We start from the raw sequence: 17,476 nt of genomic DNA, 5'->3' as shown, positions 1-17,476 counted from the left end.
AGGCATTAGCCTCCTTATAAGAGTAAAGTAGTGGTGTATGGGCAAAGGTAGTATCACCAAGAGGTAACTCAACAAATGCTTATTTATTCAGCTGAGTGGGGTGAACTAGTAAAATAATGATTCTTTGCCATGGCTGTGGGGGCGGGGTGTTTTAAAATATATAATGCCAAGGCCTCACCATCCCCCGACCTTCTAGACTCTTACTTAATTGGTCTGTTCTGGGGCCCCCACGTGATTTCATTGTGCAGTAAGGCTGGGTAGCCCTCGTTAAAGAAACCAGAGGACAAATAGCTTTAGAAATGCAGCAGAAAAATCTACTCAGTACTTATATTCTGTGTTGTTTCAGAAGGAACTTCCAGATTTCCCCTGCCTAAATTGCTGTAACTAAATCATAATCACTGTAAATTTAGAGAGTATAAAAATTGGCTGAAGCTGTTTTTATGACAATCTAAACATTAGTCTTTAAGAAATAAAATTAACTTTTCACTTGTTTCTAATAACATAGTATATGTAATATGCAGAGGAAAATAGTTCAGTTCTTTGAGTTTCCAGTTTATAGTCTGTAAAAACTGAAATCAGTTGTAAATAGCAATATTTAAAAAAATAGATGATTTTAATAAATGATGGCTATACCCTTTACTTATAAATCCCAGGTGATTTAGAGTGTCCTGGTTTTTTGGTTCAATCAAGCTTTGAGTTTTGATATAACATTAGAATGTTTTTCTAAAAATGAAGCTAAATGTATTTTTGGCATTTTTTTTCTTCGCAGGCTTTGTTTGAGTATATCTTTCATCATGAAAATGATGTTAAGACTGTAAGTTTGGGTTCATGCTATTTTCTTGTAATTTTTATGATGTTGGGAATTTAAATTCTAAAATGATCTATTTCTCACCTTATATGCTAATAGAATTATTAAAGATTGGAGAACTACTAATACTTTCAAATCCATTTTCATTTTTACTGGGAAATTTGTATAAATGTAGAAGTGATAAAAACTATGCCTGGTTCACATAGTATGTAGATTTCCATTAAAGGAGTGAGATAAAGAAAATAGAGAATATTGCATAATATGCTGTGTTAAAGTTTGCTCTTTACCCTAATACCATTATTGCTGCATTTTTCTATAAACTATACAGTGTATTAGATCTTTTCTAATATGTGTATTTCTGGCTTCTTTGTAGTGGTTTCTGGTTTTTCCCCTCCCTTTAACATTTTTTGATTGAGGATTTCAGACATACAGAAGTAGAAAGAATAGTATAAAGAACCCATCTCACTTATCATCCACCTCAGTAGTAGTTAACCATCTTGGTAACTTCTTCATAAAGAATTTTGAGTTTATATGCATATGACTTTTCACATTTGTTTCAGTTTTTACATGCTAATATGTAAGTGAGCAGAAAGCACAAATTTTGTCAAATCAAATGAAGTTAATTCTAGTATCTGATAATAAGTTTTCCTCATTTCCTACTCAGAAAAAAAGGCTTTATATCCACATGTTAAGTGTTCAGGAAAATAAAATCATTTTCTTCACTTCTGCTTTTTACATGTCAACCACAATGCAGTGCGCTAGGAACCTAGTCACAATGTGATACTTTATCCTGCCTCTACCAGGCATGAAGTCTAGCTGAGGAAGTAACATTGGCATAGGTGAAACAACTAAAGAAGTGATTGCTGCTGCACATGGTGGTGCATGTCTGTAATTCCAGCATGCACATAGCTGGACCACATTACATAGCAAGGCTGTGTCTCAAAAAAAAAAAAAAAAAGTAACTGCCAAACTGAATATGCTATGTAAATATGCTATCTGAATATGCTGAATATTGCTATGTGAACTGAACCACATAGCAAAAGGAAATGGAAAAGTTACAAAAGGGGGATATTAGTAAAGGTTCATAAAATAGCATTTTATGGAAAGGAGGGAAAATAAACAAAGAAGTGGCAAAAACATAAGCAGAGCGTGGGATGAGAACTAACTAGGCCCATCTTCAATTGTGGGAATAGCAGAGAGATGGTTGAAAGAAATTAGTTGTAAATATCAAATATTAGATTTGATATTGGGAACAAAAGAAATAGTTGAATCTGCCACCTCAGAATATTAAGAGAATGATAGCTTTACCAACAGAAATGGAGTAATGAGTGAAGGCAGTCAGATTATGTAAAGAAGCTGAAAAATTCACTTAAATGCATGCTACAAAAGGTTATCCAAATGGAGATATCATTGGCAGGGAGACACCAACATGCATTTGAGACCCTGGGCAACGTATACAGAAAATGGGACTTATCTATGGAGAAATGTTCATGGATGCTGTCACATAGGGAAAAGAGGAAGGTAGGGGACACTGAGAAACCATGTACATTTCTGTAAATAGATGTCAGCCATGTTCACATAATATAAAGCTAGACAGTGGCTTTTAGAGTGATGATAGGTAAAACCATATTGTCATTTAAAAAAAAACATTCAAATACTATTCCATTTTATAAACAAGTAAACCTCTAATTACTAGATTATCATAAAGCTATACTCTTGGTGTTTGGAAGATTGATTCATTTATTAAAGAGACATCAATTCTTTCATCCATTTTTTTTTTAACCACTCCAGTGTGCCAGCCACTGTTCCAGTTTTGAGATTGTGCAGAGGAGGCAGGCAGACCCATCTCTGCTCTTTGGAGATTATATTCTGGTTGGGCAAAGAGTAGAGATAATAAACAAATTTTTTAAATGCACAGTGTCATAGAATAAGTACTATAGCAGCAAAACAAGCAGGTGAGGGAATACTTAACGACATGGGACAGGATGCTATCTTGGATGGAGTGGGAGGCTGCCAGTGAAAACATTTAAGCAGAGAGAAACCTAGAGGAAAAGGGGCAGGAGCCCTGCAATTCTACATAGGAAGAGCATTTAAGCCAGGGAGAACTTTCCCTTCAAAAAGTCTTGAGTATGAGTGTATGTGGGCTGTTTAAGGAATAGCCAGGAGACCAGTGTGGCTGGAGTTAGGAAGAGTTGTAGATGATGAGTTCCAAAACTGGACAGGTCATGTGCCATTTTGTAGGTCCTAGGGATGATGCCTTTATTAATTTATCTTGAATGTGTGGGTTTCCATATGCTGGGATTTATTACATTTATGTAATGTTGAGGAATTAGAAATAACACGGAAAGAAAAGCATAGGGATCCAAGGTGTAGCTCAGTGGTAACAGCATAAGCTTAGCATGTACATATTGCAGGATTCAAACCCCAGTACCAAACAACAGCAACAAACCCCAATAACATTTATTCACTGCACTACTGAATTTATACGCTAAAGATTCTTCCACCAGCTTGAGCTAGTGGAGTGGCTCGAGTGGTAGAGTGCCTGCTTTAGCAAGCATGAGGCACTGAGTAAAAACCCCAGTACCACCAAAATAAACCAAAACAACAACAACAAAATTATCCTAAATATTCTAAGAGGTAGCAAATTTTAACCTTTGTATATTGTATGAAGAGCATTATAGAACATAGTCATAGATTTTCATATGTATTACCTTAAACTTTGATTTTTAAACAAAAAGAACAGTGACTTCAAACTTTTTATTTAAGCAGAAAAATCTTTTTCTTCAAATGAAATCTTATCTAGATCTCAAGTGGAGCTGCATGAATTATGGCAAATGTTGCAAACTTACCTGTGGGACTCCTTCTTACTTCACCACCCCAGGAGCCTCTGCCCTACTGTGCTAAATTGGGCTCTGTTTCTGAATTACCTGTGGTATTTTAAGATAATAATTTCTAGATCTGTGCTAGACTTCCTGAATCATCCGCAAGAGGACATCTGATGATTCTATTGTTATTAAGAGCTCCACAGGCAATGCTAACTTTCAGCGAGGATTGGGAACTACTGTTGTCTAGAATAGTTCAAAACCCAATAGAAAGAAGAGAAAACATGTCTCCTACTGTAGGAAATAGAGCAGATGAGCTCTAGAGAATTTTTTTTTCTTTTATTCATATGTGCATACAATGTTTGGGTCATTTCTCCCCCTTACTTCTGCCCCCTCCCTTACCTACCCCTCCCCCTCCCTTCCCCTCCCACCCCCTCGCTACCAGGCAGAAACTATTCTGCCCTTATCTCTAATTTTGTTGAAGAGAGAGTATAAGCAATAATAGGAAGGACCAAGGGTTTTTATTAGTTGAGGTAAGGATAGCTATACAGGGAGTTGACTTGCATTGATTTCCTGTGCATGTGTGTTACCTTCTGAGTTAATTCTTCTCAAACTAACCTTTTCTCTAGTTCCTGGTCCCCTTCTCCTATTGGCCTCAGTTACTTTTAAGGTAACTGTCCGCATATGAGGGAGAACATACGATTTTTGGTCTTCTGAGCCTGGCTAACCTCACTCAGAATGATGTTCTCTAGTTCCAGCCATTTACTTGCGAATGATAAGATTTTGTTCTTCTTCATGGCTGCATAAAATTCCATTGTGTATAGATACCACATTTTCTTAATCCATTCGTCAGTGGTGGGGCATCTTGGCTGTTTCCATAACTTGGCTATTGTGAATAGGGCTGCAATAAACATGGGTGTGCAGGTGGCTCTGGAGTAACCTGAGTCACATTCTTTTGGGTATATCCCCAAGAGTGATATTGCTGGATCATATGGTAGATCTATGTTTAGATTTTTAAGAAGCCTCCAAATTTTTTTCCAGAGTGGTTGTACTAGTTTACATTCCCACCAGCAGTGTAAAATGTTTCCTTTTTCCCCCACATCCTCGCCAACACCTGTTGTTGGTGGTGTTGCTGATGATGGCTATTCTAACAGGGGTGAGGTAGAATCTTAGTGTGGCTTTAATTTGCATTTCCTCTATTGCTAGGGATGGTGAGCATTTTTTCATGTGTTTTTTGGCCATTTGAATTTCTTCTTTTGAGAAAGTTCTGTTTAGTTCACTTGCCCATTTCTTTATTGGTTCATTAAGTTTGGGAGAATTTAGTTCTTTGAGTTCCCTATATATTCTGGTTATCAGTCCTTTGTCTGCCAAATATTTTCTCCCACTCTGTGGGTGGTCTCTTCAGTCTAGAGACCATTTCTTTTGTTGAGCAGAAGCTTTTTAGTTTTATGAAGTCCCATTTATCTGTGCTATCTCTTAGTTGCTGGGCTGCTGGGGTTCCATTGAGAAAGTCCTTGCCTATACCTATTAATTCCAGAGTATTTCCTACTCTTTCCTGTAACAACTTTAGAGTTTGGGGTCTGATATTAAGATCCTTGATCCATTTTGAGTTAATATTGGTATAGGGTGATATACATGGATCTAGTTTCAGTTTTTTGCAGACTGCTAACCAGTTTTCCCAGCAGTTTTTGTTGAAGAGGTTGTCTTTTCTCCGTTGTATATTTTTAGCACCTTTGTCAAAGATAAGTTGGTTATAGTTGTGTGGCTTCATATCTGGGTCCTCTATTCTGTTCCACTGGTCTTCATGTCTGTTTTTGTGCCAGAACCATGCTGTTTTTATTGCTATTTGTAATATAGTTTGAAGTCGGGTATTGTGATACCTCCAGCATTGTTCTTTTGACTGAGTATTGCCTTGGCTATTCATGGTCTCTTGTGTTTCCAAATAAATTTAATGGTTGATTTTTCAATATCTTTGATGAATGTCATTGGGATTTTGATGGGAATTGCATTAAACATGTAGATTGCTTTTGGGAGTATAGACATTTTTACTATGTTGATTCTACCAATCCTTGAGCATGGGAGATCTCTCCACTTTCTATAGTCTTCCTCAATCTCTTTCTTCAGAAGTTTATAGTTTTCCTTATAGAGATCATTCACGTCCTTTGTTTTTATACCTAGGTATTTGATTTTTTTTGAGGCTATTTTAAGTGGAATTGTTTTCATACATTCTTTTTCAGTTGTTCATTATTAGTGTATAGAAATGCTAATGATCTTTCTATGTTGATTTTATATCCTGCTACCTTGCTATAGCTATTGATGATGTCTAGAAGCTTCTTAGTAGAGTTTTTTGGGTCTTTAAGGTATAGGATCATACCATCTGCAAATAGGGATATCTTGACAGTTTCTTTACCTATTTGTATTCCTTTTATTCCTTCTTCTTGCCTGATTGCTCTGGCTAGGAATTCCAGTACTATGTTGAATAGGAGTGGAGATAGTGGGCATCCTTGTCTGGTTCCTGATTTTAGAGGGAGTGGTTTCAGTTTTTCTCCATTAAGTATAATGCTGGCTGTAGGTTTGTCACATATAGCTTTTATAATGTTGAGGTGCTTTCCTTCTATTCCTAATTTTCTTAGAGCTTTTATCATGAAATCATGGATCTTATCAAAGGCTTTTTCTGCATCTATTGAGATGATCAAGTGGTTTTTGTCTTTGCTTCTGTTAATGTGGTGTATTACATTTATTGATTTTCATATGTTGAACCACCCCTGCATCCCTGGGATGAAGCCTACTTGGTCATGGTGAATGATCTTTTTGGTGTGTTGTTGAATTTGGTTTGCCATTATTTTGTTGAGGATTTTTGCATCAATGTTCATTAAGGAGATTGGCCTATAGTTTTCCTTTCTGGAGGTGTCTTTGCCTGGTTTTGGGATAAGTGTAATACTGGCTTCATAAAATGTGTTAGGCAGTTTTCCTTCCCTTTCTATTTCATGGAACAGTTTAAGGAGGGTTGGTATTAGTTCTTCTTTAAAGGTCTGATAGAATTCAGCAGAGAATGGATCAGGTCCTGGACTTTTCTTTTTAGGAAGACTCTTGATTGCTGCTTCAATTTTATTCTGTGTTAAAGATCTATTCAGGTGATTAATATCCTCTTGGTTCAGTTTTAGATGATTATAAATATCTAGAAATCTGTCCATTTCTTCAAAAATTTCAAATTTATTTGAATATAAGTTCTCAAAGTAGTCTCTCATGATTTCCTGGACTTCCATGGTGTTTGTTGTTATCTCCCCTTTTGCATCCTGATTTTATTCATTTGGGTTTTTTTCCCTAGCAGAATTTGAAGGCCAAGTTCCACATGGCAGTTAACCACCTGTGTGTGTGGGGGGGTACGTTCCTTGCTCAAAGACAGTAATCAAAGAACTAACAAGAGACAACAAAAATGACTCTCACATACATCTTGATAATAAGGAAACGCTACAAAATATTATTGAGAACCAGAGTCCTCATTTATAAATTTTAGATTTTTATTTTTAGGAATAGTGAAAGATTCAGCACATTAGAAACAAGCAATGCTGAATACAATTTTTGACTCTTTGAAATAGATGTCTATAGTTCATTAAATTCAATATCAAAAATTTGTTTAGGGACTTTGCCTTTAGATGTTTGATTAATGAGGAATTATTTAAAATAGGAAATAATAGAGTATTTTATAGATTATTTTGGAGTTGTGAAATAATTGCAAAGGAAAAAGTTACTGATGCATATATATAATTTCTATAGAATGAGCAGAAACAAAGACAAAAGTAAATGTATAATAGAAGGAAGAAAGAAGGGAGAGTGAGGAGGTAGGGATAGGGAGGAGAAATGACCCAAACAATGTATGCACATACGAATATATGAATAAAGGAAAAAAAAGAAGGAAGAAAGAAATAGGTACCTCAAGCACAGTTTTAAAATATGATTTGTCATAATGAATATATCCTAATAAAAAATTTATAATAAAAAATATAGATTCCACATATGTGAAACAAATGTTTGTCAGATTTTAAAAAGCTTATCTGAATTTTTTGAAAGGTTTTTATGAAACTGGTTTTTAATAAACCACATAGTAGACTATTTACATTAGAGAAAGTGCCAGTAAATATGCACAATAGTGATATATACTTTCACTAACAACAAAAATGTAAAACAAAGGGGCTTTGAATACTTAGGGAGTGTAATAAATCATTATATATTACAGATGATGTAAAGGTACAATTTGGAAGATAATATGGTGATATAAAGAAAGTAGCCATAAAGATATTTATTTGTTTCTGTAATTTCACTTCTCAGAGAATTTCAGGAGAACTGCTATATTTGTGATGATGCTTATCATAGCATTAGATGTAGTAGTACAAATACCTAGAAAGCAACGCAAATGTTCAATGCTAGAGAAAACAGCTATGCCTCAAAGCACTAATGCAGATTTAGTCTAATTTTACCCCCTCTCTCAAACGTCATACATTTCATAATGTTATAGCAACTTTTTGCTTACAAATTTAGCTATGAATTAGGTATATTAATAAATTAAAATGCTTATAATTCTACCCTCCTTATTTTCATTTGCTTACCCCTAATAATAATGAAGCAATTTGTTTTGTTTTTACCTAGTGAAAAGCACAAACTATTTGCTCCTCTGTTTTCCTTTTTATGCACTAATTCACTTATTGACTTAGTAGCACTTGGTTTATTTTTTGTTTATTTTGGCAGTACTAGGGGTTGAACATAGAGCCTTGCCTGGCCACAATCCTCCTGTGTAGCGGGGATGACAGGCATGTGGCACCAGGCCCAGCTATTGGTTGAGATAGGGTCTGGCTAACTTTTTGTCTGGACTGGCCTTGAACTGAGATCCTCTCAGTTTTCGCCTCCTGACTAGCTCGAATTATATACTTGGGCCACAGTGCCAGGGTGGCTTATTCTCTAAATAAATAATTACAGAGTGCCCATGTGTTGTGCTGTGATGGTGTGAGGAGTGCTGAGAGGGCCGGTGCCTCGCAGCTGTTTTCCTACTGGCTCTGGACCTGCCATCCTCCTCGTGCTCTTGTAGACCAGATTGTTCATTAAAATGTCATTTTAGATTTGACCACATGCTGTTTTCTGAATAGAAGAATTTAGTTAATGAACACCAGGCACACACTTTTCATTCCTATGTATGTTTCATAACCTTAGCTGGAAAAAGTAAAGAAGTTCTGTTTTTTGTTTTTGTTTTTTTTTAACATGCTCAGGAAATTAGAGGCACTCTTTATAGTTACTTTGATGGCCTCCAAATTTTTTTAAATAAAGTATTTCACATAAATATACACACTGTCATAGATGAATATAAAGAATACTATGAAGTGGAATTTAAATAGTAAGCAAAATTGATCTTTGATGGAAAATTATATTTCTGTCTTTGAACTTGTAATACTGTAATCCTGTTTGGGGGGCATTATAGACAAAACTAAAATGATGTGTGTTGGTGATTCTGTATTTGTCTATAAATAGGGAGAGCACTGTAGACAACTATAGAGAATTTGGTGAAGTGGTATTTAAAAGTAAGAAAAAGTAAAGTGGATCTACAGAAAAGCTGTCTTTGAGTTTTTAATAACTCTCTCTTCCCAACCTTCCCTTTTGGGCCACTATTGGCAGTGTTGACAAAACTCAAGTGCATGTGGGTTGATGACTCTGGAGTCTTTATTTCCATATGTTCTTTAATTTCATCATCCTGAACTTGCCACAACTATAAAAATAGTGAAGAGATTACTTTGAAACAACTTTAGTGGTTAGACAGAGTCACAAACTTTATATTATCTAACCTGTCAACATTTGGACTTTTATAAACCCATGGCTTTTAAAAAAATGTCATTTTTGGCCTTTTGTTAACATGCATATTAATAAAAATAAATACAAAAATTAGTTTTGTTAAATTATTCAAAGGTTCTTAAATGTAAATGTGTCATTTATTTTAAAAAGTTGGGAAAGATTTTAAAGAAATATAGATCTGATACCACTTTAAAAATTTTTAAATATGCCAGTTACTGGTGACTCATGCCTGAAATCCTACCAACTCAGGAGGCAGAGATAAGGAGGATCAAGGTTCTCAGCCAGCCTGGGCAAATAGTTCATGAGACCTTATCTCAGAAATAACACACAACAAAGAAGGAGCTGGTGGAGTGGGTCAAATGGTAGAGTGCCTGCTGAGCAAGTGTGAGGCCTGAGTTCAAACCCCAATACCACCCAAAAACCTTTTTTTTTTTAATGTTAGTAACTTCTAGTTATGAATCATTTACTATGACAGTTTTTGTTTGGTTCTTACGCTATTTTCATCATAGATCAGAAACAAAAGACCTAATTAATTTATTCAATAAGTAATTCATTCTTTTGTGGCACAGAGGTTTGAACTCAGGGCTTCACGCTTGATAGACAGGCACTTACCGCTTGAGCCATTCTGCCAGCTCTAACAAGTAATTCTTGAGTACCTTTTGTGAGCACAGCAACATTCCAAAACAACAGCAGAGATGTAAGAGAAAAGCATTTGTCCTCAGAGCTTAGGGTCCATTGTAATTGTCACTGATACTCACCTCTAGTGCAGCCTGGCTCCTCATGTGAAGAGTGAACAGTAAAATGTGACTTTTTAAACTTTCTATTCTGTGTCATAATTTGGATTTTTCCTTGGTTGGGTTAATTCAAACACGTGCTCTCAGAGGAAGACTTTTCTGGACTATATCTGTATGTAAAATCCGTCGCCTATAATAAGCACTAAATCCAACTTTCGAAGTTAAAATATGTAAAAAAAAAATTTGAATGACAACTTTTTCTAAAAAATAGATTTGTTTATATTAAATATGGCAGTAGATATGATCTATATTATGGGAAAGGTCTTTTAAAGGATTTAGTTAAAATTAATATGCTCAGATTTGATAATGCAAGGCCTGAATTGAACTGATTAAAAATATATTTTCCTAGTATTTCCAGATATAATGCTAATCAAAGTTATACTTTTCACATTTTTGCTTTTTTTTTTTTTTAATTTCTGGCTGGAGGGGAAAAAAGAAGAATAAGCATATGAAAGTAGTCTGTGGCTTGTTTTTAATTTCCATAGCTTTCAGGTACAGTTGTCGATTTTTTAAGTCCATTAGAAGCTCAGCATAGTGACACCATCTTTTGGATGGATTTTGCATATTTGGGGGTTCCCTGGAGCAAAGAAGATAAGGTGACACATGGAGTGGTTTTGCAGTAGGGGATTGAAGGGCCTCTTCTGGCATTCACGTCAGAAAAAAGTTGTACTCAGAATCCCCCTTTTCTGTCCCTTACTTGATCTCACTCTGTTTCTCTGCATCTGTGTCTAAAATGAGGACTGCCTTTGGACTCACCTGACATACGAGAGGCTTGACCACCACTGAGTTTGGAGACATTTTGAGTCATTAAGAAGCAGCTAAGTAGTGGGAAGCAAGTAAAAACTGGGATTTTTTATATCAGTTTTGTGCCTTGGGCATTAAGTTGTACTGAAATATATTGTGCATCTGCTTCCCCTTGCTCAGTGTTTCTGACTCATCTGTTGTTAGCACTCTGGCCTGGAACTGATTAGGGGCAATTGGCAGGGCCATCTGGAAACACGAGCAACATGGGTTTCTGCCTAATTTCTAATGCATCTTTTGATCGATGCTAATTATGTAGTTTATTTCATTATTTCTCTTTCTGACTATTGTTAGGAAAGAATATCCTAATCTAAAATGAATTGTTTTCCAAAGGCTTTGGATCTGGCAGCCCTATCCACAGAGCATTCTCAGTACAAGGACTGGTGGTGGAAAGTGCAAATCGGAAAATGTTACTTCAGGTAAACTTTTTTTATTATTCATTTATTTACATGTGCATACATTGTTTGGGTCATTTCTTCCCCCTGCTCCCCTCCTCCACCCCCTCCCCCCTTACCCCCTCAGTTCTAGGCAGGTCCTGTTCTGCCTTTATCACTAGTTTTGTTGAAGAAAAGAAACAAGCCTAATAAGGAAGACAAAGTGTTTTTGCTAGTTGAGTTGAGGATAGCTGTACAGAAATATTCCTAGTATTGCTTTCGTGTACACGTGTTATGACCCATGTTGATTCATCTCTAACTGATCTTTACCCTGGTTACTGATCCCCTTCTCATGATAACCTCTGTTGCTTTAAGGTTTCTGTATTAGCTCCTCTGGAGTGGGGACATCAAACGCTTTCATGTTTTGGGTTTTCTATCAGGTAAACTTGATTATCTGCAAAGGGCTTACAAGTGGCAATAGATTAGAGTATCAAATCTGATACTTAAAAAAATAGATTTCCTCATGAACAAATGAGAACTTTGTTTTACTTGGGAAAGTAAGGCAAATAAATGGCAGCAATAAGAACTGGATGCATTTAGAATAGTAAAATGCTAGAGCCGGGAGTAGGGTTCTCTTTTCACATGAGGAGGCTGAGGGCAGAGAGTAGCTGTGACAGGCCAAGGATAGAACTGGGTTTGTCCATCTATCTGATTCATCCTCCTGGCTCTCAAGTCTTTTTCATTTACACTGATGTAGCACATGTGTGAGACACTTTGCAGTTAAGTGTGAGTTTGTTTATACAGTATGTCATCTCACTTCAATCACACACACACAGAGGTAGTTGCTGTTATTAGTTGTTTTCCCAGATGAGAAAAATTGAGCCTGACAAAGGTAAAGTGAGTTTCTCAAATTTATACAGCTAATAATTGGCAGAGCAAGAATTTGAGCTCTACTCTTTGGTGCTGATTCTCTTACTATTTTCATAATTCTGTATTCTTTCTCTAGAACCTGAATAATCCCACATGCACTTAACTCTTACATACATTTTAAAGCAAGTTAACTGAGAGATCAGAAAATTTGTAATTAATTTTATGAGTATTTATATAGAAACATAAGATCTGAAACTTGTTTTTAATGTTGGAATGTGTTAGGTCATTGGAAAATAAAGACAAATGAACAATTATATTTTATAAAGATAAATATGTCATTTATTATTCAAAAACAAGATAGACTTCAATTACTGTGTGTATCCTTCTAGATTTATAAACTTTAGTTATCATTCAAACACTGAGGAAGAAATAAGTGGACTGAAAAGAATGCTTATTCGTTGAAAAGATAGCTCAGTGGTAGAGTGCTTGCCTTACGTGTGCAAGGCCCTGGATCAAGCCCCAGCAATACACATACAAAAAGTGATAATTGTTCAAAATAAGAGTACTTTCCATTTTCACATATAACTCTTAAAAATTTTTTGGTGCTGCTAGGTTGAGGCATTGTTGTCTGCCAGAAGGTAATTGTAGACATCATAACATTAACTCTTACGAATATAGTTCCCAAAGACAATCATAAAATCTTGACCTTCCAATCAAAAGCTTCAGAAATTTTTAATAATTAAGGGAAAGCACAACTGTGTCTCTCTTTGACACCCGTGTACAATGGTATGTAAATGAATGTGTCTTGTCATATTAAATTATTGCTCTCTGTTCTTTAATGCTTGCTCATCTTTATTATGTGCTCACTATTTCTCACTTACTCATTCATGCAGTAAAATATTTAATGAGCAACCGCCCTCATTAAATGAGGTTACGGAGTTCTTAGAGTGTCCCTTTTTTCAAATGGTTTAGATAGACAATAAATGATTGTAAGTATGGTTCCCATTATGATAGAAGCAATTGCAGAGTATACCAAGAGCTCAGCAAAAGAGCTCCTGACTTCAAAACTGGAGAGGTTCAGGATGGATTGCCACAGGATTGTCACTTGAAGGTGACTTCTATCTCTTTGTTCCTGATCACTAGGTTCTACTGATTCTACCTCTGAAGTGGCTCTCAAAGTTGCTCCCTTAGGGCCCATCCCCACTCTAATGGCCTCATTCTGGTTTTTAGTATCATTTGATTAAGTTCTCACAGTAGCTCCTCACTTGAGTTTTCTGCCTCCAATCTCTTGTCCCACCAATCCTTAAATACAATGAGAGTAACTGCTCTGAAAAAGCAGCTCTTGTTGATTTCCTTGGTGATTCTCCATTCCCTCTAGAATGAAGTCTGGATTTTAAGTGTGGCATCATGATCTTGTCCCAGTCTACATGTTGGTCCATATCCATCATTTATTATTTCCTTCTCAATTAAATCAAACTCCTTAGCATTCTGCTGATATGCTGTATAATTTCCTGCCTGTGTGCTTTGCCATAGTTACTTCCACCTGGAAATACACTCCACCCATACACACATACCATGTCTAGTGTTGAAATCACTTCCTCCTGAAACTCTCTTGATTCACTCACTCTTCTGTGCTTTCAAAGCACTTTTTCTTATTTGTCATAATACAATTAAAGTTGTCTGTGAACTTATTTTAACTCTTAATTATCATCACTTTCAGGACATTTTGTTATTGTCTTCATTTTTCTTCTCATTATTGTGAAATGTGTATGCAGTTTATGCTTGATAATTTTCTTGAGTTAAATCAGAGAGAAAAAGTCAGCTTGTGAAAACTCTCTTTGGATTCTTGACTCTTGATATTGGCCTGAATTTATGAACTTGATTGATGTTTTCAGTATTCCTAGACTTCCTTTGAATATGGCTTACTCCATTTTCTTTGTACAGGAATCCATGTATCTTTTCAATAATGCGTACAGAAGTTATCCCTGAGGATGCAGTAGTAAAAAACATAAGACCCATATTTTTTTCCTTTCTTTGGCCTCCATATAGCTCAATATCTCTATTTCTTTGTTTTTAAGTTTATTCTTCTATCTTCTGGGTTTTTCATTTTTAAAAAATTGATTTGTGTTTTCCTATTTTTGTTTTTTATGTGATTTTTTAAGTTAGAATTCTTTAAAAATAATTTTTGGAAAGAGGCAAGTTATTTGATGAAATATGCAGACTGAAGGACAACTTGGATTTTTGGAATTCAGTGACTGTACTTCACTCATGTGCTTAAGACTTGCCTGCTCAGTTTATGTTATGTACATAAATATGTGGTTTTTTTAGAACTTTAGAGTTCTTTGATGGCATTCTATACATACTCCTTGTGAAATTTATGGGACCCTTGAAGAGTTAGGAACTGCTACCACATCATGTATCCTCTAGTCTTTTGGAGTCACCTTTAATCATTTAAATCCCCATCTTCCAACAGGTATTAGTGTATCTGCCACACCAATGCTTGCAATTTCAGTTATAAAAAATTATCAGAGCTCTCCTTTCAAGCCTTTAAATGAAAATAGCACAATGGAACATATTGCATATCATTTTGATTTTATTTCAGAAAACAAAACATCATACCTAAGCTCTTCTATGGCTAAGAATGAGTAGTTTTGAGAAAGCCTAACTGGTCTTTTGAGGACAGCAGTGTGTGCTGTAGTGACTAATTTATTAGGAACAGAATGTTTCCTGGGCAGAAGAGGTGGGCAGTGGCATCAGGACAGTCATATTTATGCAAGGAATGAGTCTCAGATTCATAGCCCAGCACAACCAGTATTAGATACCTAATGAAAGGAAAAAAGATTTCTAGAATAATAAAAGGGAAGTAGCAGTTGTTACATTGAAATAAGCTAGGGATAACTAAAATGGGTTTTTATCTCAGAGCAGAAGATGTTTTCAAAGAACATCATCTTTCTGTTCTTCCAGAAAAGCAGAGGTTCTAAGCATTTATTCAGGTCACTTGCCGTATGTCCAGCTGCTCGTAAGCTCTTTGGGTGGTGAACTGATATGACCTGGCTTAATGGCAGCTCTTAGTCCTATAGACAGACTATTTGAGGATTAGATGGCCAGTGTTATGGGAGAGAGGCAACTTTTTGCCAAACTGTATTCATGTAATTATTAATAATGTGTGTGTACATTAGTTTCTTCTGTGCATTCTTGCCTTAAGAAGTGATTTATCTTTATTCATATCCCCAGGGCTTGAAAATGTGATGTAGTGTTTATTTTGAAGTTAAATGTCTGATTTTTTTTAATGACTGTGTTTAGGTTAAGAATGTATCGTGAAGCAGAAGAACAGTTTAAATCAGCCCTGAAGCAACAAGAAATGGTAGATACATTTCACTATCTGGCAAAAGTGAGTAAATCCTCTTCATTTGGGTGAAATCTGTCTTCTCAGAATTCTGGCCATTGCATGAAAAGAGTTGCCAGTTTATTCAGGAATATTTAGCAAGTTAATATATGCAGATTTAACTGATTTTTCTTTATAGCAAGGGAAAAATAGCACATGGAAGGCAAACACTTCAGGAGACACTGTTTGACATGAAAAATAAGAAAACCCCTTAGAAAGATTGCCTATTAGGACAGAAGAAAATACTATCATTTTCCACCCCATAGTAACAGGTCCCCAGGGAGGCCTCTTTTCTACAACACATTTGTCTACCTGAGCAGGAAGTAGAGAACAGGGCCATTTATATTATTATTATTTTTTGGCAGTATAGGGCTTTTAGCTCAGGGCCTCACACTTGCTAGGCAGGTGCTGTACCACTTCAGACAGTCCACCAGCCATGTTTGTATTGGGTATTTTTGAGATAGTGTCTCATGAACTATTTGCCAGGGACTTGTTTAGAACTTCCTGATCCTCCTGATCTCTGCCTCCGGAGTAGCTAGAATTGCAGGTGTAAGCCACTGGTGCCTGCCACTAGTATTATTTTGAAATGGCATCTCACTGTGTTGCTTGGCTGTCATTGAACACACCATCCTCTTAGATAGCTGGGATTACCAGTGTGTACCACCACATCCGGCTCCAAGAACAGGGACCATTTTTATAAGACCTTATGACTCAGTTCTGCTATAATAATAAGCATCTTATTTCCCATTTATTGAGTACTTACTCAATGTAAGGCATTGAATCAGGTCCGTACATATATGCAATTTAATCTAACCCTCCCAATAACCCTGCACAGTAGGCATTATAATTTGCTGCATAGTCTTATGGAAAATGAGACTTCAAGAAGGTGAGTTTTTCAGGGTCACTGGCTATTACCAGCCAACATTCAAACCTAGGTCTTTCAAACTCTAGAACCAACTTATTCCTGCACAGTGCCACTCACAGCCACAGCAGAAGTGAAGAGTCACCTAGAATTTTCAATACAACAGTTGAGCATTCTTAATCTGAAAATTAGAAATCTGAAATGCTCCAAAATCTGAAACTTTTGAATGCCAACATGATGCCACAAGTGGAAAATCCCACATTTAACCTCATGTGAGGAGTTGCAATCAAAATATGGGTGCGTTAAAAATATATAAAATTATCTTTAGGCTATGTGTATGAAGTATAAATGAATTTCATGTTTAGACTTGGGCTTAATCACCAAGATATCTCTTTGTATATATGCAAGTATTCCAAAACCCCCTCAAACATATGTCTGGCTGGGGTCATGGCTCAAGTGGTAAAGTGCCTGCCTAGCAGGCATGAAACCATGAGTTCAAACCCCATTACTACCAAATAAAACAGAATCTGAAATCCAAGACATTTTCGGCCCAGAGCATTTCAGATAAGGGACTCTCAACCTGTATTGGAGTGAAGTTACTTCTTGACCCTCATCAAGGTTACTTTGAAAGAAAAATAGTTGATGAAGTAAGTGGTGGCTATAGTATCCTCTTGCTGTATCTTTAAGAATTTTCTAAATTAAAAAGTATGGTAAAGGGGCATGGTGCAGTGACTCACACTTATAATCCCAGTTACTCAGGAGGCAGAGATCAAGAAGATTGTGGTTTGAGGCCAGCCTGGGCAAAAAGTTAGTGAGACTCCTCCTATCTCAACAAATAGGCTGAGCATGGTGGTATATTTCTTCAATCCCAGCCATGCAGGAGACATAGGTAGGATTGTGGTCCAAGAACAAAAAACATGAA

At 36.1% G+C, this 17,476-nt stretch overlaps 1 protein-coding gene across 3 annotated transcripts in view; it reads left to right on the top strand.

The window, feature by feature from the left end:
- Positions 1–17,476, top strand: part of Ttc8 (tetratricopeptide repeat domain 8) — a 53,712-nt gene that overhangs the window by 19,444 nt on the left and 16,792 nt on the right. For all 3 annotated transcript variants that reach the window (XM_020155121.2, XM_074067356.1, XM_074067357.1), the window contains 3 exons: positions 770–814; positions 11,397–11,482; positions 15,611–15,698. In XM_020155121.2, coding sequence (XP_020010710.2) covers positions 770–814; positions 11,397–11,482; positions 15,611–15,698 — 219 coding nt within the window. The remainder of the gene's footprint in view (positions 1–769; positions 815–11,396; positions 11,483–15,610; positions 15,699–17,476) is intronic.

The sequence above is a fragment of the Castor canadensis genome, chromosome 3, assembly GCF_047511655.1.
Source record: "Castor canadensis chromosome 3, mCasCan1.hap1v2, whole genome shotgun sequence".
NCBI classification, from domain to species: domain Eukaryota; kingdom Metazoa; phylum Chordata; class Mammalia; order Rodentia; family Castoridae; genus Castor; species Castor canadensis.
The sequence above is the reverse complement of the archived record's forward strand: the minus strand, read 5'-3'. Positions and strand labels throughout refer to the sequence as shown.